At 47.7% G+C, this 23,199-nt stretch overlaps 1 protein-coding gene across 1 annotated transcript; it reads right to left on the bottom strand.

Moving 5' to 3' along the window:
- Positions 1–1,092: 1,092 nt before the first annotated feature.
- Positions 1,093–2,538, bottom strand: LOC118933289 (NF-kappa-B-activating protein-like). Its single transcript, XM_036927428.2, has one exon. It carries the CDS (start codon positions 2,428–2,430, stop codon positions 1,195–1,197), a length of 1,236 nt encoding a protein of 411 aa, XP_036783323.2. The 5' UTR covers positions 2,431–2,538; the 3' UTR covers positions 1,093–1,194.
- Positions 2,539–23,199: the final 20,661 nt, after the last annotated feature.

Genomic DNA, 23,199 nt, shown 5'->3' with positions numbered 1-23,199 from the left:
GTGCCTAGAAAAGTGGCTGGCATGTGGTAGGCACCCAGCAAAGACTTGTTGAATAAACTGAATAACCTGAGGATGCTGAGAGTGGAATGGGGGCCGTGGAGTATTTTAATCCATGATTTCCGACCTCTTTCAGTACAAAGGCCTCTTTGAAGTGCAAAACATTTCAAAGAGGCATATATGGTAGGACTATAAAGCATCAAAGTGCTTTGAATGTGTGCTTGAAAACGAATTTCTGCTTTATTAAGCTATATACATTTGACAAATAGTAAGCGATATTCTCTATTTACATCTTTTTTTACAGATACAAAAAATAAACTGAAAGGTTTAATGATGTTTAAAATGAAATATGCTTATTACATAACAGATTTCAATTAAGTTCAACATCATTGTAGCTTCATCCTTATGAAATGTGATCATAATTCACTGTCAATCATTTCCAGTATTCAAATAGCGATCTAAGCACAGCTTAGATGGAAATAATGTACTTACATTGGCACAACAGTAGACCCAATAGTTTATATTTGAAAACCATTTTTAAGTAACCTATTAAGAATTTTAAGAACTAATGTTCACATTTTCAACTCAGTAAGTCTATGGGTTAGTTTGCTTTTTGGTTTGTTTGTTGGTTTGCGGGTGGAGTAGGGACTAAAACCAACATACATAATTTTCAGAGCAGACTATCTATGGTATTATACAAGTCAATTTTCAAATTCCAGATTTGCTTTTTTCAGCAATGCCATCATTCTGTGAACAAAAGTGGCCTCCTGTATGTTTCTACAAGTCTGTTTATAACATATTCAATGTACATGAATAATAATTTCCCATGAGTGCATTTGGGGTGGGGGTGAGGGTGGGCATCACATGGAGCTAACAGTAGTACTGTCCCATGGTGTGAGAGTAAAGTTTCTCTCTCACTGACACTTTCTTTCAATTTCACCTCCCCCAGTATGATTCCATTCATAATTTCGATTTTTAAACCAGAAAGTTATTATGGGAAATCCAAAATAACCCAAGGAACTTGCTAAAGTTCTATCAATGAGCAGCTTCTTACTGAAGGACTGAAGGAATAGAAGGCACAGTAGCACGGAAAGCTTTCAGATCATAGTAATCTTTTTGTATATATATTTGTGTGTGTAGGTATCCCATACTTGCTTTCTTGTTGTTAAAAATATCTGCTGAACAATTAGAAAATCCTTATTTGTCATCTTTCCCTTTAGTTTTTCTGTATACCATCTCTCGAAAACTGGCCAGAATCTTGTTTTCTCTCTTTCGCCTCTCTTCTTGGTTAAAGGATGCCAGGGCTCTCTTCTCATCAGCACTATAGATCTGGTTTTCTTTCCGCAGTCGCACAGCCTCCATTCGGCGATGCCTGCTACCACTCATTACATAGCCCAAGCACTCAAATGATGCAATTTCTTCACTTGTCAAGCCAATTTCACCTCTTCGTGGGATACGTTTTCCAGCTTTTACATATTCAGCCATAGCTGCACCTTCACCCGGTAGTAGGGCATGGCCATAGTTCAGAGGTTTATCATCTTGAGAGGCAAGTGTTTTTGGAGGCTCTGGGCCAATTAAATCTGAGCGCTCTTCAGGCTTTGATCGATCCTTCCAGGGATACTCCAGAAACTCTTCTTGAGAATCTTTAGAGCTGGAATCACTGGAATCTTTTCTGCTCTTCTTTGATTTCTTTTTCTTGTATTTCTTCGATTTGCGTTTCTTCTTTTCCTTTTTCTTGGCTTTCTTTGCTCTCCTTTTTGCATCTTCATCACTGGAGTCTGTTTCAGAATCAGAGTCACTGTCACTATCGTCAGAATACTTCTTGTGTTTTCTTTTAGATGAGTTTTTCTTTCTCCTTTTCTTGGACCTTCCTTTTGAATGACTAGATTTCTTCTTCTTTTCTTCTTCTGAGGTAGAAGATGAAGTGGTACTTTTCTTTGGCTCTTCGTCCTCTACTGGTGTATGCTCATCGGAGTCTGGCCCTGGATTCTTCGGAGAAAGCCCCCACACTTCAGGAGCCCCCAATTCTCCGATCCTCTCTCTCTCACTTAGTCTCTTCCGCCGCAGGCTCTCCTCCCTTTCCTTGTCCAGAGGACTGGGCCACGGCCTGTCGCCCCCGTAGGGGCGCGAGCAGCCGCCGTAATAGGCGGACGAGGCGGCAGAAGCGAAGGGGGCGCCCCGTGGCGCGGAGGGCCGCTCTCGCGGGCGTGACCGTGAGCGGGAGCGATAGGACTGGTTTCGGGAGCCCTGGCGGAGGCCGTTCCGGTCTCCCGACCGAGAGCAAGAACGCGAGCGCGAGCGCGAGCGCGAGCGGCGGCCCCGCGGGGCGCGGGCGGCTTTACTGGGCCTGGGGCTCCTCGACGAACTGCGACGTGTCCTCCCGAAGCCCGAGGTCTCCCGCTCCGGGCTGCGCGAACCGGACACCGGGGCCATCACCGCCGCTCGCTGTCCGAATCTGCAGTAGAAACGGGCGCTTACGGAGCCCAGGAAGCTCTCAGCGGCCGGGCTGCCGGAAGCTTGCCAACAGTTCCGGGTACATCCGCAAAATCCTTCCCCGGACCTAGGCGGTCCCCCAGAGGGACAGGATGTGTGTACCGGCGTAAAGAAGCCGGTGGACCAAGGGAAGGGGACTGGGGAGGATGGGTGGGAAGGGAGGGATAAGGGCGGGGAAGAAGAAAGAGGGCTTTACGATTAGCATGTATAATGTGGGGGTGGGGCACGCGGAGGGATGTGCAACACAGAGAGACAAGGAGTGATTCTACAGCGTCTTACTACGCTGATGGACAGTGACTGTAATGGGGATTGTGGGGGGAGTTGGTGAAGAGGGGAGCCTAGTAAACATAATGTTCTGCATGTAATTGTAGATTAATGGTAACAACAACAACAAAAAAAAGAAGCCGGTGGAGCAGCCGATCCGTCGATCGTTCCGGTTAGTGAGGCTGCTCACGTCTAAACTGCACAGGAGACCTTGTTCTTTCTTCAGCCTCCCTCTGAAGTTATTCCAGATGAGCCCCCAAAGATGATACTGGGGTTCTTGTTTGCGGAGTCAAAGGATGAGCTTCACAAACACCCAAGGTAGGAGAGCCAGGGAGAGGCTTTTATTTAGAAATAAAATGAGAGGAAAGAACTCCTGGTTCACTCCAGGAGGGGACAAGAGAGCCCTATTCATATCTTTTTATGCATTATACTGACACTGACAGACACATACATGGATTCACAAATTGTTTGCTGTAACTCTGAGGACACTGAGGGCCTGTAGTCCACAGGTCAGCCTTCACTCTTTAAACAGGTAGAAGGAAGGCCCTTGGAAGATGGAAACGTTCCAGATCCACAAAGAAGTTTTAGCTGTTCATGAGGACAGCAGTAACTAAGGGTCCTGCTTGGTCTCTATTCACCTCCTTCTGGGCCAAAGCTCACTAGCCTCTCCCTCACATGGCATTTGGGCTGGGATTTAGGGGACAAGGGGTGGGTCTGTCACTAACAGAGGGACTTGGAGGTGGAAAGAGAGACACCATCTGAGTATCCAGAACTGAAAGTTAGCAATCTTGGACAAAGAAAGAAAAGGGCAGGGTTTCAACCATTTAAAGCCATTAGCAACTACAAAAAAATCGAGCACTTAATAGTTTATTGGCTGTTTAGTGATCAGAGCCCTAGGCTCAAACTCTAGAAAGGCTGACAGTTGAGTTTTGAAGAGAGGAGAGCAGGAAAGAAGGGACTTGAGATGAGCATGGGCTTTGGAGCAACAAAGATTCTTTGAAGTTTATTCTCTGACAAGGACCATCTGGATGACCAGGAAGTTATTTCTGTGTTTGGGTCATGGAGATGAAATGGGATGGAAAATGCTAGGTCTTTAGCGTTGTACTTGGGACATCTGGATGCTCAGCGAATGTTCCTTCTTCCTCAAAGTTCTGAGAGAGGGGGCAGTCTCCAGGAAGAGCCCAGGCACGTGGGGGAAGGGTGTTGGAAGGCGGGCTAAGGGTGTCCTGTGCAAGGGTGACAGGGTGAGCTTCAGGGGTTCAGGGAAGTAGGGCTCTTGGGGAGGCAGGACAGTTCCTGGAAGTGTCAACTTTGGACAGAGAGGCAGAGTCCTGGATGCATTTGCAGTGGGTTGGAGGCACTGCCATCCTCGCAAGTGGTGACCATGTGTTCCTTGCTGAGTGGCTGATCAGATGCAGTCCCTAATTAGAGAGAGAGAGTCCTGCTTTCAGCCTCAAACCGAGACTTTAATTCTAATCAGGATTTCAATTCCAGTACATTTGGCAAAATAAAAACAGCTGTGAAAAGCACCAGTGAAAAAGACAGAGTCCTCCTCATCCGTGCCTTTCAACCCTTCAGTTTTGGGGGACACTTGGCTCTTTCAGCCATTCTTCCTGTCCCCCTGCTCTTTCAGACTTTTCAGGGAACATGATACCTGCCGACCGGCATGTGCTGCCAACCCCTGATGCCCCAAGAAACAACCAAGGATCCCAGTTGGGGTCAGTCCGCTTGTGTTGCCCTGTACGGGTGTCTGTCATCTCAGATGGGCTCTGTGGTGGGACAATCATACAGACCCGAGCCGCAGAGATGCCAGTGGGGCTATTTTCAAGAGATTGGGCTGTGAGCAAGTCACAAACAAAACCAAAGAACACAACCCAGTGCCCTAGACCACCACTTTTCAGCTACTGATGGGTTTGGCCTCCATTCCCCCTGTTTTTGTGGGCCAGCTGAGAAGTGTCCACTTATGTAGGATGTAATTTTACGAGCTCTAAGATGCCCAACTATCCTTTGGCCTGAAATAGAAATTCTCCTTGTAGGAGACATGCCTTTGGGTCAAGAAGGCTACTGTCAAAGAGGAGCAGCCAGCTGGAGAGGGTCCGGTCTCTGTGGCCGTTAGCAAGCAGCAGTGCCGACACCACCTTGAAATTTTTGGAGGGAGAGGGTCCACAGTAAAGGACATGGGACAGGCACCGATGATATGGAGGCACGTACAGGAAAATATCTGTGGCCACGGGAGGGAGTTTTTAGTGGGAGGAGCAGCTGGGGGACCTGTCTTCTAGGGCATTGTAGTGAGAAATGCAGAGAGCCAGGCAATCTGCCCTGATCTCTCTGCTTTCACTCTTGGCCCACCGACTGTGGATTTAGGACTGTGTGCTGGCCCAAAAGCTCATGGAACTAATCTTTCATTTATGAGTCTGTCAGTGCCCTCCTATTATTCTAGTATGTTCCGCAAGGGAAATGAAAATCCTACTCCCATCTCCCAGTTCAGCCAACCTCCAGGGAAAGGCCTAACAATGCTTCAGCAAGGCTCCAGGCTGGAGAGCAGTGCCACTCCCTTGCTGGCTTGAGCACCCCTGGGGCGTGGCGGGGGGTCAGGCGCATGCCCTGTGGTTAGGCTCTCTAACTGGTGATGGAACCTGTAGCCTGGTTTTGCTCTACCAGGGAAATTCGTTCAATGAAGGGAGGCTAAGGAGGCTGCTCCATCTTTGGTGGTGTAAAACAGGACACCTGGCAAAAGGAAGGTTGTTTCTGTACTTGGTTCAGTTAAGGAGAGGGAAGTAAACCTATCAAATAATAACATATTTAGTATTATCAATTTTTCTTAGGTTCACAGCTCCATGCTAGCTACTGAGGAGACTACAGCAGGAATCCAAATTGGGGAACCACAACTTTCTGTTTCCTGGAACAGTCCTGGTTTATACCTCCTGTTCTGATGTCATTCTTGTTAGCTCCCTCTTTTACTCTCAGGAGCGCCCTGACTTGGACAATACATTGTATGTTTACCCTCAGTGTAAAAGTGCTGCCGGCTGGCTTCATCTAAAGAGTGAACCAACCCTCCGCTTTCATTTGCCATTTAGGTTCCTGCTGTAGCTCCAGATGGCATCACATGCATCCATTCCATGTTGGTAGCGCCCTCTGGAGACCTCCCTAAGGTCTACAATGTGAAGGGTGCCCCTGCGTTCTGGGTTTGGAAATGGCTGAGAGATGATCATCTTGTTCTAGCTGCTCATTCCCAGCTGGGAGCCTGGCAGCCCGCTGAGGACAATGGGCGTGGCTTGTTCATCTTCACATGCCTTGGCACAAGTGTACACAACACAGCAGTTCTCCAACACACGTGGTTGCCCTGAGCCATTAATCCCTAACCATTCATCCCTAACATGAGCCCCTCAAAGACATTTATGAAGATGGTCTGACTCAGTGGTTCTCAGCAGGGCTGGGGAGAGTCCCCAAGAACTTTTCTGGCATCTGATTTGCTTGTCTCCACTTCTGACTTTGTCCACACCCCTGCCACAGCCACACACTTCTTTCTAAACTGATTAGTGACCCTTGTGTGTGCTGAGGTTAACCTTCTGCAGGCAGCCCTCAGGAAGCCTGGCATGTCCCAAGTCTGGGGACTGCGCTCCTTCATCTTTCCCCCTTGCCTGCCTTCATGTAAGGTCCCTCATGTAAGGACAAGTGGAATTTGATGAAGTGGCCCACATGCCCAGCCTCCTGCCCAAGATGTCATAGAATTCATCGGGGGGAGCAGAGCGGAGAGAAGGCAGAGGAGCATCTCCTTGGATGGCACAGGGCTCCTCATGGCAGGCCAGACCCTGTGATGGAAGAGGTATGTCCAGGGTATGTCTAAGGTGTGCCTAGGGTATGGACGCCAGAACCCTTCTCCCCAGCCATGGGCATGTGGCCCTTGAGGAGCCCCTGGGAGGCCATGAGGAGATGGCACGAGGAGGAGAATGTGGAAACTCATTCTGATGTTACCATCAGCTTGAACTCCCCCAAACGCTCTGGGAGTTGTTTCTATTTGCTCTGCATCAGTGTACAGGTCAGAAGGCCAGAAACAGATAGCTGAAAACAGGCGAACTTGGACAGAGGGATTTGGGGCCCCCCAAAACCTGCCTCCCAAAAGTGACTGTAAAATCTTGTGCCATGGCTTCTGTTCTTGAGGCAGATAATTGGGGGTCCAACCCCAGCTCAGCCACTTTCCATCAGGATGGCCCTGGGCATGTCACCCCACCTCTCTGAGCCTATTCTCAGCAGCTGCATGGCAGGCTGTGTTGAGGTAGGGCAGGGACGTGGGACAAGGGTCATGTCATTGTAAAATCTACTCAGCCTGCAAAAAAGGCCCAACTTGTTCTTTAACTTAATCTGTTTGCTGCTCTTCCTCTTCTTCCAGCCCCTTAATTAACTAACTTTGTAATCAGGGTAGGAGATAGACCTCCAAAGTGTAATGGAACCTCTGTGCATAGAGAATGTCGAAATCCAGACCAGCACAGTCACCTAAATAACCCTGTTCTTAAGATAAAACTTCAAAGGAATTATGAATCACCCATATACATCATGCCTTTTGCTGACCCCCACTCAGAAGGTTCTATAAAACTCTGAACCCCAAACCCTTAACATTGCCTCCTCTCTGAGGTCACCCGCAGTCCCGTCTGAGTGTGTACTGTCATACATCAAATGAACTTTCTTGCTGCTCCAGTGGGGCACAAAGAGGTTCAATTGCCTTGCTCGTGTGTGGCCGAGCTGGGATTCGCAGCAGGCAGGCCTCAGAGTCCATGCATGTTCTGTTGCCATGGCCCACGGATATAATTTATATCAAGGCTAGAAATAAGCCCTGTCCTTCCTGGCCCCAGACAAATTTGTGACACTGACACTGTTTGCCACGGAGTCCCCATCCTTCCCTGGGGCTGTTTGGTGAAGAAGGCAGCTGATAACGGGAAGGGGCTTCTTGGGAGAGAGGTGTGTCCAGGTTGCTTCCAGGAGGAGGCTGGGCAACAGTGGAGGCCGAGCCTGGGCAGAAGAAGGGCTGTCTCCGAAGGGGAGGAGAGGGACGCTGACAGAGAAATGGTGCAGGGGTCGCAGTGCCCTCCTCCCAGGGTCAACAGTCTGAGGGGGTCCAACCCAGTCAGGCCACCCTGTCTAGCTTCTGTTTGAACTTGCCGCTGTGGGTTTCCTGCCTGGCTCTCCACGGAGAACCCATTAGGATGCTCTTTCCCTTCCGATTCTCTGAGAATCTTTGCCTCAGGGAACCAGGGTCGGTCCCATATTCCAGAGTTCTGCTTCATAGATCCAAAATTTCCAGGAGCTTTCTGATTGCCAATCCGCTGCTCTGAGGCAGAAAAATCTATAGGTTCCATAGCTTCCAAAAAGTCCGAAGCCATCCTCCACGTCCCCAGTCCTGAATGAGTCAGAGGCAGTGGCCCTGGTCCTTGTGTCTCTGCTGGATGGGGCCTATGTCCCCAATTCAAAGGCACCCCAGAGTTCTGTGTCCCAAAGTTTCCAAGAGAATCTTGATTTCAAACAGCCTGCCATGTCGGGAGCCCATGTGCTAGGCCGGTGCCAGACAAATGTGTCCTGATTTTTGTTTCAGAAAATATGGTCAGCATAACTGAGGAGAGAGAAATTGGAAAGGACAGTAATTGTAGCCTGGTCCTGGGCATGAGGTGGAAACCACAGAGAGGCTGCGTTTCAGTTTGCTTAAGCAACAGTAGCTATCACAGCCTATCAGGGTGGAGGGGCTGTCAACATCAGGGTTGTCTGGTTCAGCCTCAGTCTTTCCATAAACATGTCCTGGCAGCTCGGAGTGCTGGCTCAAAGCCAGAGAGATGCAGGTTTGAATGCAGGCCGAGCCATGCCCTGATTGTGACCTTGGGTAAGATGCTTAAATTCAGTCTCCTGTTTGTAAACCTGGAAGATTAATGGTACCTGCTCCACAGGGTTGTTTTTAGGGTTAAACAAACAAATGAATGGAAACTGATGCACCTGGCTTGATAGTGGTTATAGTCCTCCCTGTATGCCAGGCACTGTGCTGAGTGTGGGGACACCAGGGTGAACAAGACGTAGTCCCAGCCTGTGGTTGACACTGCGCATTGCCTCTCCCTTCGTCCTTCCTTCATCCCCCTTTCCTTCCATGAGAATCTTTATTATTCACAGTAACAAAGTATTCCTCTAAAAACCACCATGTCCCAATTTATTTTTTTGTGGCAGGGAGGCTGATGGAAGTGGTCATGTGACATGGTTTGGTTCAATAAGATATAAGTGGGAGTCCATGGGTGAGATCTAACAAGACTTTAAAAAGATGCTGCTAGAGGTGGAGTAACCACCTGGGACACAGATGGGGCAAGCATGATGACAAAAATCACATGCTAAAGCAGAGCAGGAGGAGAAAGGAGTTAATCCTTAATGACAGAGTCAGCAAAATAGGACCCATAGGTCAAACCCCACCTGCCATCTGTTTTCCTCAATAAAGTTTTATTGAAATACAGCCCTGTCCATTCCTTTATATATTTTCTGTAGCTGCTGACTATCTGCCAAGATGTTACATGCTTCTGCTGGAAGAGAGTAACCCTTTCTAAATTGATCAAAGGAAATTTTGGATAGACAAAGAAAGGTTTGAGAGCTGGTCTGAGAAAGGGCAGGTACAGTTCCAGGATTACAGGGAAACTGTCTCTCCTTGAGGCTGGAGGTAGAATGAATGATGGAGCTCTTGGCTAAGGTGGGGCAGCACCTCCATTAATAGTCCCTTCAGACAGTCCTAATGCAGAGATATTCATTCCCAGAGAGCATCAGGGGGCTATCAGAGTGCCCAAACAGTGAGGGTCTGTCACAGAGGGGCAAGTCCCTGCCTCCCAAACGACCCAGTTATCACTATGCAGAGTCTTCTGATTGCCCTCCTCTTCCCCCATCAATTCTCCCCTCCTCTTACATGGCAACAGAACCTCTAATTATTTAGCTGGTTGCATGGACACCCATAATAAAGATAAACTTCCCATTTTCCTTTGCAGCCAGATGAGTGCTGATGACTAGATTTTTGTGATTGGGATGAGAGAAAAAGTGATGTATGCAGCTTATGGGATGTAACTTAGAGGCTGTGCCCTACCCCTCTCCTGCTGCTTGGGATGTGGATGTGCTATTTCTCCATCTTGGACCATGTGGGTGAGAGTATCAACCTAGGGGAGGCAGAAAATCAAGGGCGGAGGAGCCTGGATCCATGACATCATGGAGCATCAAACCAGTCCTGGACGGCCTGCCTGCATTTACCGCTGACGGCATTTCCTGGGACAGAAAAGACATCTCTCTTATTTAAGCCACTGTTAGTTCTGGTCTCTGTTATTCCTGATACAATCACAATAATTCCAGGAAGCAATTACTCCTACTAAGCTGAGTGCAGAGTTTCAGCAGCTCCCACCCAGTAGCTCTCCTCTTGGGACTGTACGCAGCATTTCTGAGCTCCCTTCCAAAAGACAGTCCGTCAGAGATTTCTCAATAAGCCCATCCAGGATCCACATCACACTGCTTCTTCTTTGGTTTCTCCCCTGTTCTCTGAAGGACACATCAGTCTCCTTTGAACAGACTGTTTGTCTTCATCCTCCCCAGCACGCCACAGATGCTCAGGCCATGCAGGTGGACACACGGACACTGCCACCCACCACTTTAGATTCTTCAGCTCAAAGTTTCTCATCTAGCTTTTATAAATGGTCAGTGAGTTAATATGTACCCTGAATGCTATCATTTTAATCTTTTTCTTTAGCCCCAATGAAATATATTTAACATATTGTATTAGCTTTCTATGGATGCTGTAACAAAGTGCTATAAATACTGTGGCTTAAAAGAACACAGATTTATTATCTTAGAGTTCTGGAGGCCCAAAGTCAGCAGTGGGCCATGCTGGGCTACAAGCAAGGTGGTGGCAGGCTGCCTTCCTTTCTGGGGCCTCTAGGGGAAGATATGTTCCTTCTAGCTTGGCCACTCTCCCTGGCTTGTCGTCGTCTTCTGTCTTCAAAGGCCAGCGGCACTGGGCCAAGCCTTTTCATGCTGTCATCTCTTTGGTTCTGCCTCTTCTTCTGCACCCCCTCTTCCACCTTGAAGGACCCTTGTGATTACATGAAGAGCTAATCCAGGATAATCTCCCCATTTTAAGGTCTGCTGACCAGCAACCTTGGTTCCATCTGCCACCTTCTTTTTTGCTATGGAGCATAAGAAGATGACATATCCACAGGTTCCAAGGACATCTTCAGTGGGTATTTTACCACCTACCACAAATATTGATGGGGGTAACTGTGACTATCACTGATTGAGGCTTTCAGCGGGCCAGGTGCTGAAGTACATGCTTAGTGTACAGTTCTTATTTCATCCCACAACCCTACATTGGCAGAGTTCTAAGGCGGCTCCTAGGGGTTCTGCTCCCTGATGTATATGTCCTTTATAATCCCCTCCTTGTGAGTGTGGGCAGGACTCATGAATATAATGGTCATTCCAGGGATTAGGTTATGCAATAAGGCACAGGTTATGGGATCGTTAACCCCATGATCAGGTTACGTAAGAATCCATTTTAGCGGACAGAGAGGGAGATTCTGCTGCTGGCCTTGAAGAAGCAAGCTGTCATGTGAAAATGGAGGGGGCCACATGGCAAGGAGCTGAGGCTGCTTTTAGGAGCCAAGGGCAGTCCTGCCCAACAGTCAGCAAAAGAGTGGGGACCTCAACCATACAGCTGCCAAGAGCAGAATCCTGCCAGCACCTGCATGAGCGTGGAAGCTGTCTCTTCCCTGAGCCTCCAGATGAGAAGGCGGGCTGATCGACACCTTGATTTTGATCTTAATGAACCCTTAAGCAGAAGACCCTACCTGGGTTATGGCCTACAGAAACTGAGAGATAATGAATGGATTTGTTTAAGGCTGTTGTTTGTGACAATTTGTTCCTCAGCAATAGAAAAAAAATACATCGCAGTCTGAGAGAACCAAAGCTCAGAGTATCTAAGAAACCTGCCAAGGTCAGAGGGCTAGTAAGTGGTAGAGATGCTATTCAGACTAGGGCCTATCTCCAAATCTGAATTTTAACCACTACTGTTTCACAACTGACAAGCATGAATAATAGACTGGGTGTTATTTTTTATTGTTAGTACTTCCTTTGTGCCTGATATAAACTATTTCTTGTCTGGCTTTTGGAAACAAAAATACGACTTTTCTCTGCAATGAGATAACCTCACCCGTTCTGACCATTTGGGCATTTCTGAGCTTCTGCTGGGCTTTCCAGTGTAAAGTGATGCCTCGTTTTGAACACCATGGCCCCAAAATTTAAATTCCAAAACAAGCTGAATGTGTGACCAGATTCAAGTAGAAACTTTATTGTTTCAACCAAACTTCAAAATGATGAAAGCTACAAAGCGATACCAGTGAGTTCATCCAGTGAGTCCCCGTGCTGAGTGGGCCAATGTCTAGAGGCTAGAGAAACAGTTACTGCACATACATCCATGACAGATTCGGGTCCTGTTGAAAGGAACCAAAGGCAAACCAACTGAAAAAAGTATCTGAATTGTTACTGAATTTTTAGTAGTTTTTCATCTTTAGGAATTTTCTTGACCACAGATGTAAAAAATCCAACTACCATCAACTTCTACGTTAAAAAGGGGCCTTCCTACTTGAAAGCTGGGAGCCCCTACTTCTCAGGGGTTCATGTACGCTCACTTCTATCCCCACCACACAGACGTTCTGGTTATCCTGGGTTCTTTGCTCTGTGTCATGTTCCTTTTCTCTTTGTAGGATGCTCCCATAAGCCCTTCTGACACAGACACCAGCTTTCGAGAAAGGAGGTTTGAATGAAGTTACTGGGTCATCCAGATGACTTGCGGTTTATCTGTCGGAGTGATTAAGAAGCTTGCGGCACAGTGAAGCTGCCCTGCTGCTGCCTGGTAAGCCCCGTTAGCCAATTAGCCTGTGCTCTGGGGAATGGCCAAGTACTATTTCCCACTGATTCTTCTGGACCCGAGGAGGGGGAGCCCTTTGGACTAGAGGTAGTTTGGGTGGAGTCTCCTGTTCCAGAGCATGACTGGGTAGCTAAACACTACAGCTGAGGCTCCCCGCTGGGTTACTAGTCCTTGATCAGAAAATTCCAGAATCCTTAACAGAGAAATGGACTCATGCCACCTCAGTCAAGGAGCTTCCTCGGTGCTCTTAAATTCACCAGGGAGAAGGGCAGGAAGGCTGGATTCTCACCCTGCTTTGATGCCCATAGTTGTAGGGATTTTGGCAAGTCATTCTGTCTCATTGGCCCAGTTTTCTGATGCCCAATGTGGATAATATCTTCCTCACTACTCTGTGGGGGTAAGTCTCATAGACCTAAAGTGTTTAGCTCTATGCATAACAAATCAACACATACATAGTACCTTAAAAAACAGATTTCTTATCTCAGTTTCTGTGGGCCAGGAGTCTGGGCACAGCTTAGCCATGTCCTCTATTTAGATGATCTTATTGTTCCTAGTTATTTGCCACTTGCCTGTAAGAGGGCCACACATCCCTGCCTTTTTCCATGGGACTCACAGCCCCTACTTTGGGAAGAGTGCACTTCCTGGCTCCACTGTTGGGTGTGGCCATGTGACCTGCTTTGGTCAATGGAATGTGATTAGGAAGTAGTGTACGCCACACCTGACCGGAAGCTTAAAAAGCCATTGTGACTTTCCCTGTGCTACAAGAAGAGCGTACTGCAGATGGGCTGCTCCTTCAGCCTGGCCCTGGAATGGAGACATGTGGAGCTGGCTTGCTTATGGGTCAGCCTCCACATCCACTCCCCAGGACTGAGAATTAGAATTTCAGAGGGAGAAGAACACTTTGAAGAACATGTCCTCAATTGCCAGACTTCATTTTAACTGCTAAGATTTAAGCATTTTGTGGGTAAACTGACAGCTGTGAATGAAGACAATGTATGAAAATGATTGCCTTTGGTACCTTCTGTTTCTGGATTTGTATTCACCTGTTCTGCATCTCCATCCTGCAGGGTGGGCTTGTTTACTTCACACCTCTGTGTGATGCGTGGGGTATAGGCCAGGGCAGTTACGGAGCAGGCCCCAGATGCTGCTCTCCTGAGTGCAGCCCAGAGCCTGGTGCACATAGGTGCTCAATAACCCCCAGCCCAGGGGAGTGACAACAAAATGGAAAACACATCTGAGGTACAACAGGCCTGGTCTTTCATCTACGATGGGGGAAGAACTTGTTCTTTCGGGACACTAACGATAATTAAGGGACCCAACCCAGCTGACTGCCTTTAACTTTTGGTTCCTCTGTTTAAAAATGCTGGGCTTGTGGCTTCAAGTACATCGAGAGAATTCAACCTGAAAGATAGGCAATTTGGCCAGGTTTCAAACCCACTTAAAATGCCAGCTCTAAATTTAGATGTGATCTCGAGACTTGAGTTTCAAGTTCCCTTTGAGTTGGGTGAAGCCTGAATTTCAAGCTACCACACATTTTAATTTATCTGTTCTCATCTTGATTTCCCCAAACTTCTTTCTATTTTCCAAACTCATCAGCCCGGATGTTACATCTGTCCATTTGGCTGTTGCCGGACTTCCCTCGCACCATTGTCTGTTACCATTACTCACACCTTGTACTCTGCATCTCCCTGCAGTCCAGTGTCCTCAGCTGGACTCTAGATGCCATGTGGGTGGGGGCTGGCCTCAGGCCTCTTTCTTTCCCCCCTCAGTGACACTTGCCCAGGGCTCAGCATGACGTGGGTCCTGCTTAAGGTTTGAGCGTTGCTCAGTTGTAAAGATAGAAACTGGGAGAAGGTGTGTCCCAGCCAGATTGCTAGAACCTTGGCTTTCTGACTTGTTCAATTTTTTGTTGGAAGTAAACTAGTGGATAAGCAATGCAAACCTCTGAAGAACAGTGGTTTGAATGATGACGTTTATACAATTTAAGAAAACTTGGGGAAAACCAAGCCCTGGTGCCGGGCAAAGTTCAACCCATGCAGAGTAGCTCCTGCCATGCCAGGACTGCCTGACCTGTTTGTATCCACTTTGTGAGGCAAGCAAAGGGGTAACAGGCTAGAGTCTGGCCCATGGGACAGAACTAGAGTTCAGATCACACCTACCTTTTCACACCTTCACTCTTCTTTTAGAGAAAGACTGGGTAGTGGTTTTCCAGTGCTGACATAACAAATTACCACAAGCTGGGGGGCGTCAACCACAGACATTTATTGTCTCACAGTTGCTGAGGCCAAAGTCTGATCAAGGTGTTGGCAGGTTGGTTCCTTTTGAGGGCTGCCAGGGAAGGCCTCTTCTGGGCCTCTCTCCTAGCTTCCCAGAGTTCACTGCTGATCTGTGGTGGTTCTTGGCTTGCAGAGCTCTGCCTTCATCTTTACGTGGTGTTCTCTGTGTCCAAATGTCCCCTTTTTATAAGGACACCAGTCATATTGGATTAGGACCACCCTACTCCAGTATGACTCCTCTTAACTAATCTTATCTTCAGCAGCCCTATTTCCAAGTAATCTCACATTCTGGGGTCCTGGGGACTAGTACTTCACATAGGAATTTTTGGTTCGGAGGCAGGGGACACGATTCATCTCAGAACACAGAACATATTCTTCTTGTTTGAATGTATTGTTCTCTAAATGGGGGTGTATCAATATGATTCAGTCTGTACCACACCTCTGAAGCTGGATGATAAACTTCTGCAAGAAGCTAGAGATGGGTTCCTTCCTCTCCCTCTCTACCCAGTGATCCATCCTCCCATCCGCCCATCCACCCATCCTCTCCCATCTCTTGTTACACACACCCCCACAGACACTTTTTGTATGGCTGGTACTTTGCGAGTCCCTAACTGGAGTTCCGCCATTCCAGGAGCACTACTTGGAGTCCCAATTACATGTCCTATGAGCCACCTCAGAGAAGGACAGCCTGGCTTCAGAACCCAGCACTGTACTTATGGGTTCCGTGGCCTCGGAGACCCCTTCATCTGTGAGCCTTGGTTGTGGGCTCTTCACCTGTAAAGCAGCAAACACTAGGGGCAGAGTGTGGTGCCCCCTGGGCCCTGGGAAATGGTGGCAGGTATTAATGTTGCTACTGTAGGGTGGGCTGTAGAGAGAGAGAGGAAGCCTGGTCTGTCTGCCAGCTTCCAGGGCTCAACATGAGACACCCCTGGGTGGGTTCCAGGCTCTGTCACAGACACCCCCTATAACTCTGGGAAGAAAATATGTTCCCACCCTGCGGTAAATAACCTTTGAAGCCGAAATCAGTCAAAGGGAGAAAAAAAGTGGGAGAAACAGTTTATTGTTTAAAAACCATCATCTATTTCTGCTGGGCCCTGTTTCTTACCACCCAGCTGAAAAAGGACCCCACCACACCTCTCTGGTTCAGATATGCCCTCATTCCCTCTTGTAATCACCTATTGATATGGAGATGGACTACTTCTCTCCACCCCTTGGAAACATTTACTGATATGGAGATGCACTAAGGCCAGGAGAGAGATTCTGGGAATACTGCAGTTTTACCCACACCCCCTTGTTTGGTTTGTCCTCACAACAGTCTCAGAGCTGTGGGTCTTAACTGTTTGGGGACCTGGATCCCTCTGAGAATCTGGTATAAATTGTGCATTCTCTTCCCCAGACAGCACATGTGGGTGGACTGCCCGCACAAATGGTTCCTCTTCGGCCCATCTGCGGAGGCTGAGAAGCCTTACCCCAGAGGTAGCAACTTCAGAAGTTTATTTTTTCATTCCATAAGCCCTTTCTGTGTGGCTGCCACACCCTGGGCACTGTGATAGTAGCCAGAGAGTCAAGGAGAAGTAAGACAGGAGACCTTTCCCCCAGTTGTTCAAAACCGTAATCTGAAGAAAAAAATGATTCAGTCTTCTCGGAGAAAAACAGCTATCCTTGTGTGAGAGTTTAGAGGAGGGATACTGTTTCCACCGTGGGGGTGTACGGACTAATCTAGTGTGTTCAGTGGAGGGAAGAACATTTGAGTTGGAAAATGAAAGATGAATGAAAGTTTGGTCTCAAATTTTCTGGCATTTCCAAAGGACACTTCTGGAAGTTGCAAGGGCACACCTGTCAATCTGCTGGTGTTTGCCTTCACCTGAACATAATTCACTGGTAGATTCCTAAAATGCTGCCCCTCTGATAAGAAGCCAGATGTAATGCCCATTGTGTTTTTCAAGTGCGGTCTTCCGAAATCAATACCACCCTTGCAACACATAGCACAGCATAAGCACTTGCACAGAACACCCAAGACGTTGCTACTCTGCCTGTCTCCACTTCGCCTTTGTCATGAGGGACTCTCTGGGGTCTCTGAATCTCAAGGGGTGTCTGTTACTGAGGCTGGATAGGGCACAGCTCAGCTCTCTAGCCTGTTCCATGAACAGAAGTCTCAGATGCTCTAACAGGGCTTTGAATGGTGATGTGTTTTGTACGCACGTCCGTGGGCTGTTGGCTCTAACTTTTCTCCACCAGGAGAGTTCTCTTTCTCCTCTTACTCCCTCTCTTCTTTATCCACATCACATGAATGGCCAAGAGCTGAAACCTCTCAGGGTTAGAGGACATTCTGATACACGAGGTTCTGTTTTTGCTTCAGCTGCATTGAAGGCCTATCAATTTGGTTCTGGTTCATAAGGCTTTACTAGGAATTTTTCTGAAAGACTCGAGTTCCTTTGGTGGTGCAGCGAAAAGATCAGTCTTTGGGTTGGGTGCAGGTTAGGGAAAGGCCGGGATTGAGGCTCATTCTGGTTTGGGGCTTCATAGGGGGTTGTTTGCAGGGCCTTTATTTCAAGCAGTCCTAGATGGAAAGGGCAGGGGGCTGTGGCCTGGGAACCCGCCGTATGGAGAATTTTCAAAAGCTGTTCTGAGAGGAATACAGTGTGTTCCCCTGGCTTCAGCAGCCAGCAGCCTTCAGAGAAAAACTGAGCCTCATTCTCTGCTTATAGCTTTTGGTTCCCACTGCCAAATGCGTTTGGTGGAGCAAGAAGTTAGGAAAGTAATTTCTGGTATGGGCCCAGTCACAGACTTGCAACACAACCCAGGGTAAATCAATTTTCCTCTCCAGGATTCAGTTTCCTTATGTGTAAAATAAGGAACTGGGACTAGAAACCAGATGATGGCTCAGGTATCTTTCAGAGCAAAAACATGATGCTGTGAGAACAACTTTGTTCTAAAGGAACTGTGCATCTGAGGAACAGCCTCAAGGCTCCCTTCTACTGCTCTACTCCCAGTTCCTCCTTCACCAAAACTGAACCTTCTTGCAGGGCCTCTCTCTTAACACTGTGCTCGGCAGAGAGCTAACCAATAGCTTAAGCAACTTTCCTGGATACCATTTGTATATTCGCGGAGGCCTTGGACGTCATTGCCTGAGGGTCCTTCGGTTGCTGGGTTGTACCTCAGAGCTCCGGGCCCATGGGTCACAGGACTGTCCTCCCAGCTGCCCCTCATCCTCTCAGTAGACCTTCTGTTGACTGTTTCCTCTGCACAAAGCCCTGTGTTCAGGCAATATTAGGCATATTACATGCAGAGGGAATACCCCACTTCAAGGTGCTAGGGGGTGTGCTAGGTAAGTGGGTGTTTCTCACATCTGAAACTCACTCTTTAAATAGTAACATGCTCTCATTCACTTTAGATATTTTAAGTGGGAATATGTCTGCCTTTGGCTTCTTGTTTCTCAGCCTTTTTAGCTGGATAGCATGAACAGAAATAAACTTTCACCTTGACGAATATCAATTGTCATGCCTCAGGTTTTCATGGATAATAAAAAGCACACCTCCTTTGCATGGGCCATTTGAGGCCCACTGATTCCCTAAGAAAAGTGCTCACCTGGAAAGAGCTAAGTGCTTAGGTAATAGTAATTATTATTCTAGTTTCCAGTTGATGATCTGTGATAGATCCAAAATGATTTCCATAGAGCGCTTTGCCCTTCCAGGAAGTGGCCCCTACACTGCCAGGCATTTTGAGCTCTTGGATGTGAATGAAATGGTTTCTCTGCGGCTCCCTGCCCGCTGGCTGGGCGGCTCTCGTGGTCCTGGGGTGGCCTTCTCTCCTCCCTCCTTGCCCTCCCTGCTCTTTCTCTCTCCCTTCCTCTTTCCTTATTTCTTTTTAAAAGTTTATTGAGAGTTTTTCACTATAAAAGGACTATAGGCTCATTATAGAACATTTGAAAAAAGAAAAAAACAACCAAAAAGTAAAAAGAAAAAAAAAAAATCGCCTACGGCCTCCAAAGAAAACCGCGTTCCAGTTTAGTCCCACTTTATCTCTTTTTTCATAGTTTTGAGTTTTGTTTGCTTTGCGTGTTAAAGTCACGCTGCAGATATAAGTTTGTATCCTCATTACTTTTAGTTACCACTGTAAGCATTTTCCTACATTAATTTTAAATCTGTCACAGACATCATCTATATTAGCTGCACATAAGCCTGAGCAATAATGCTTTTTAACTTACTGCCTGCCTCTCTTTAAGGTTGATATTAACATATTTCTAATTTGTTGTTCCTAATAGGCTGTGGCTGGGAAACCACCCATGGAGCCCGTTAGAACTGTATCTAAAGTAAGAGTTAATTGGTCTTGGGATCTGAAGGGCTTGCCTGGGAGCCTTTAGATTTGAATTTTGTGACATATTCTTTAGTCTCTCAAAGGACCCCTTTACTTACATTTCCTGTTCTTGATTGAGGCCTGAATGATGAGATTATCAAATAACCGACCTCTCTCTAAAAGAAATACAGTGGATTCTTGAACAATATGGGCTTAGGGGTGCCAATCCTCCTCTCCCATGGAGTCAAAAAATCTGTGGAAAACTTTTGATTCCCCAGAAACTTAACTATTAATAGCTTTTCATTGAGCAGAAGCCTTCCTGATAATGTAAATAGCTGATTAATGTATATTTTATATGTTATATGAGTTACATATATTCTTATAGTAAAGTGAGATGGAGAAGAGAAAGTGTTTTTTCAAACTGTTGCCAGTCTCCAGAAAATTTTCCAGTATATCTATTGAAAAAAGTCCACATATAAGTGGACCTGTGTAGTTCAACCCCATGTTGTTCAAGGGTCCACTGTACAACTGTACTAGTAAAAATGATAAAATCCGCTTTTCTTGCATTAGAGAAAATTTCTCATTCGAGAGGTAGAATAATTGTTAGGAGCCGCCTGTGTTTAAATCCCAGGTCTCCCACATCCTGGCTGGGTGACATCCAGCAAGTCTCAGCCTCTCTCTGCTTCAGTCCCTGCATAACGTCTTGATAAGAGTATCTGCCCCCCAGGGTGGTGAGTGGTAAATGAATTAATCTGTGTGTGGCTCTTAGGACCGTGGTAAGTCCTAGTGAGTGTTAATATTACGGTCTATGTATGTAGACAGCATTTTAAAGTTTCTCTTAAACTTTTTGACCTGCTCTGAAAGGCCTTTTGTTTTTTAGAGGCTCAAGTGTGGGAGGAGGAGGCGGATCCAAGGACCAGCTAGGAAAGAAGAGCAAGGGGGTGAGCAGGGGCGGGGAAGTGACAGCCGGGAGCCTCCGCCCCAAGGCAAGGGAGGGGGCACTGGCCCCAGGGACCCCGAGGCCCGGCCCAGTGGAGCCAGGAAGTGAGAGCTAAGGCCCAGCAAGGGAGGGAGTGGGAGCTGTAAACCAGAGGCTCAGGGAGGAAGGGGCTGGAGGCTGCCCTCCCCGCAGGGTCCCAGCCTAGGAGGCTGGGCAGGGCAGAGTCGGCAAATAAAGCCTGGAGTTTCTGGGAGGAAAAAGTCTAACTATAGAATTTGCAGTTTTCCTTGCAAGAGGTACAGCACAGTTGCATTCTGGTAACGGAAGCAAAAATAAAAATATGAGCAGGAAATAAAATTAATTTAAAAATATCTGAAAACATGTATTCTGTGGCTTGTTCAACTGGCGGAGTTTGGCTGGCTTGTTTTTCCTCAGACTGACTGATTAATAGGACAGAAGTGAGGAGGTGTGAATTTATTTTGGACCTGGGTGGGGAGCTGGAGGGGGGGGTTGACATTAACCCACTTAGGCTAACTCCGTATTTTAAAGTCCAGGAGGGGTGCCCACCTCTGGATATCCTGGTGGGCGGAGGAGCTGGGAGGGAAGCATTTCAGACTGAGCTCGTTCTTAGCAAGCTTCTAGAAGCAGTTAGCTTTCTCTCCTCTTTTGAAAATACAGTCATAGAGGCCCAGAGGCAGCCCTGTTACTAGTGGGCGCTAGGGGCCTTTCCTTGGGGGCTGAGGACACAGAGCCGCCCCAGGAGGGGAGCGACCAGGGCAGGCTGTTGGGGATAACGTCCCACCTTCCTGGGACGAGGTGGGTGGATAGGCTGGCACCCAGGGAAATAAAATGAAATCCTGCTGGGCTGTTTTCTCATAGAGCATGGAGAATCATTTAAGGGCATGAAAGGTGGCTGAGAAGTAATAAATAATCTTCAAATGAGGAAGGGCCACCATATGGGAGGTAGAGAGAGGCTGATTTCACTGTAGCCCAAGACACGGATAATTAAAAACAAAGACATCTTTAAGACAGATCTGCAGTCGGCCTCCCTGGACCACGGCTTCACCCTGCGAATCCCCCGTGTCTGCCCCCCACCATCTCCTTTCCCCTGCAAACAGGCTGGAAACACCCTCAAAAGAAAAATCATTCTAATGAGAGAAGACATGTTCTTGAAGAAATTTGACTTACAGTTTATAGCTTTACAGGCATTTGGGTAGAAAGATGGCCCACACTTAGGCACGAAGTCAAGGGCACATAGTTTCAATGCTGGCCTGGTCTTCTGTGTGATTATTTTTACAACACTTGCAATTAGATGCAGATTTCCGTGGCCTGATTGTGACTGGACAAGGGGCTCTGGAGCTTCTGGAGCTCCTGGCACGCATGCTCCGGCAGAGCCCCACGAGGGCACACGCAGGATAGCACCCCACCCATGGCACGCACGCCAGTGGAAACTGCCCGGGACCCACAAGCGCCCACACAAAAGCCGACTTTCCCAGCCCTTCTCCATTAGAAACACATCTGCTCTGCTTCTGTGTTACTTTATTTTGATGATTAAAGTTTTCCTCAACCCAAAGTGTAGGGATGATGACCTTTTTTTTTAAATACTTCAGAAACCCAGTTGAAAATATAATTATATAAACTCATATATTTTGATCTCGAGAGGGACTGACTGGTGTGTGTGTGTGTGTGTGTGTGTGTGTGTGTGTTGGGGGGTGGGGATCCTGAGAAAGGGTGAGGAGGACTCTGCAGAGACGAGAAGCTTGGCGGATCTGACAGAAGTGGGAGCAAATAGTAGTTGCCACCCTAGGCGAGAAACAATGACAGGAGATGAATTATGGAGGCCTGGGGTGTTTCAACAAGCTCTGCGAACTTGAGGACTTAGTGGACTTCCAGAAAGTTCCATGTTGCCCTTTCTCTTGGGAAGACCAATGCTGCCCTGCATTGATCAGGAGCAAGTTGCAGGAAGAAAAAGGGTTGATTTTTAGGCCTGTAGCTACCAGTCTCTGCCCAGTACTTGTACTGTGGGATCAAATAGGGAGAGTTATTATTTGCTTCCGGAGGTCAGTTTAAGAGGCAATAAAGAAGGTCAGAGCCCACTTCACCTAGACGGGTAAGCAGGCCTCCAGGGGCAGAAGGACCTAGACTTGACTCCCAGTGTGTGATCCTGGGGAAGTTCCTTGGCCTGCCTCAGCCTCAGTTTTCTCATCTGTAAACTGGGGCTAATGAGCTCCACAATATTCAATTCCTATGAGGCTGTGATGAGATAGTGTAAGCACTGTGGCTGGTGTGGGGTGGGTGTTCAAGCAATTAGAGGCCCCCACGCCCCTCTCCCACCAGGTCCTCCAGGCTGCTGTTGGAAGTGGACTTGGTGGAAGGAAGGCTTTATTCTCTTTCAGAAAGCTCCCCTATTCTCCTACACCCTGCCTTCCTCCCTGGCCTTTCCCTCAGCACATTGAGGTAGAGTCTGTCACTCAGGTCTAGGAAGGATCTGGAGCAAGTTTTCTGTAAGACTGAGAGGCCACCTAGAAAGGGAAGCAAGGCAGGAGGTGGTGGGCTGGGCATGAGATGCAAATTCCCACCTGCTCCCCAGTTTTGCTTAGAGCCAGCCCTGGGTAATTGGAGTTCACCCTCCTCCAAATAGCCCAGATGTCTTCAGCCCTCGATAGCCCCCTGGGCAGACTCCCTTTTTCCTCTGGAGAGCTTCTTTTGTCTTACTCTGATACCATCTTTGTCTGCCGGAGCAGTGCCCCCAGGAAAGGTCTGGTGCTGTCCCTGACCAGCGGCATGTTTAGGTGCCACGATTACTTGTTCCTGGGGCTGCCCCTGTGCTTCTCACCTGATTTCTCTTGGAGCCCCTGGGCCATCTACACCCATGCTCAGCTGTGCCAGCCCTGTGAAAAGAGAGCCAGGAGTAAAAGTCATGACCCAGTGGTGAGGACGGAAAGTCTCACTCATGTGCCCGGATGAGGTCTATGGGGTTGATGTCGTCGTTGATTTGGAAGTTGAAAGCTGGA

Source organism: Manis pentadactyla, chromosome 16, assembly GCF_030020395.1.
Source record: "Manis pentadactyla isolate mManPen7 chromosome 16, mManPen7.hap1, whole genome shotgun sequence".
NCBI classification, from domain to species: Eukaryota; Metazoa; Chordata; class Mammalia; order Pholidota; family Manidae; genus Manis; species Manis pentadactyla.
Note: the sequence above shows the minus strand (reverse complement) of the source record. Positions and strands in the feature narration are given on the sequence as shown.

Excerpts from the sequence above, each read along its gene's own strand:
- LOC118933289 (XM_036927428.2), bottom strand. The coding sequence starts at position 2,430 with ATGGCCCCGGTGTCCGGTTCGCGCAGCCCGGAGCGGGAGACCTCGGGC.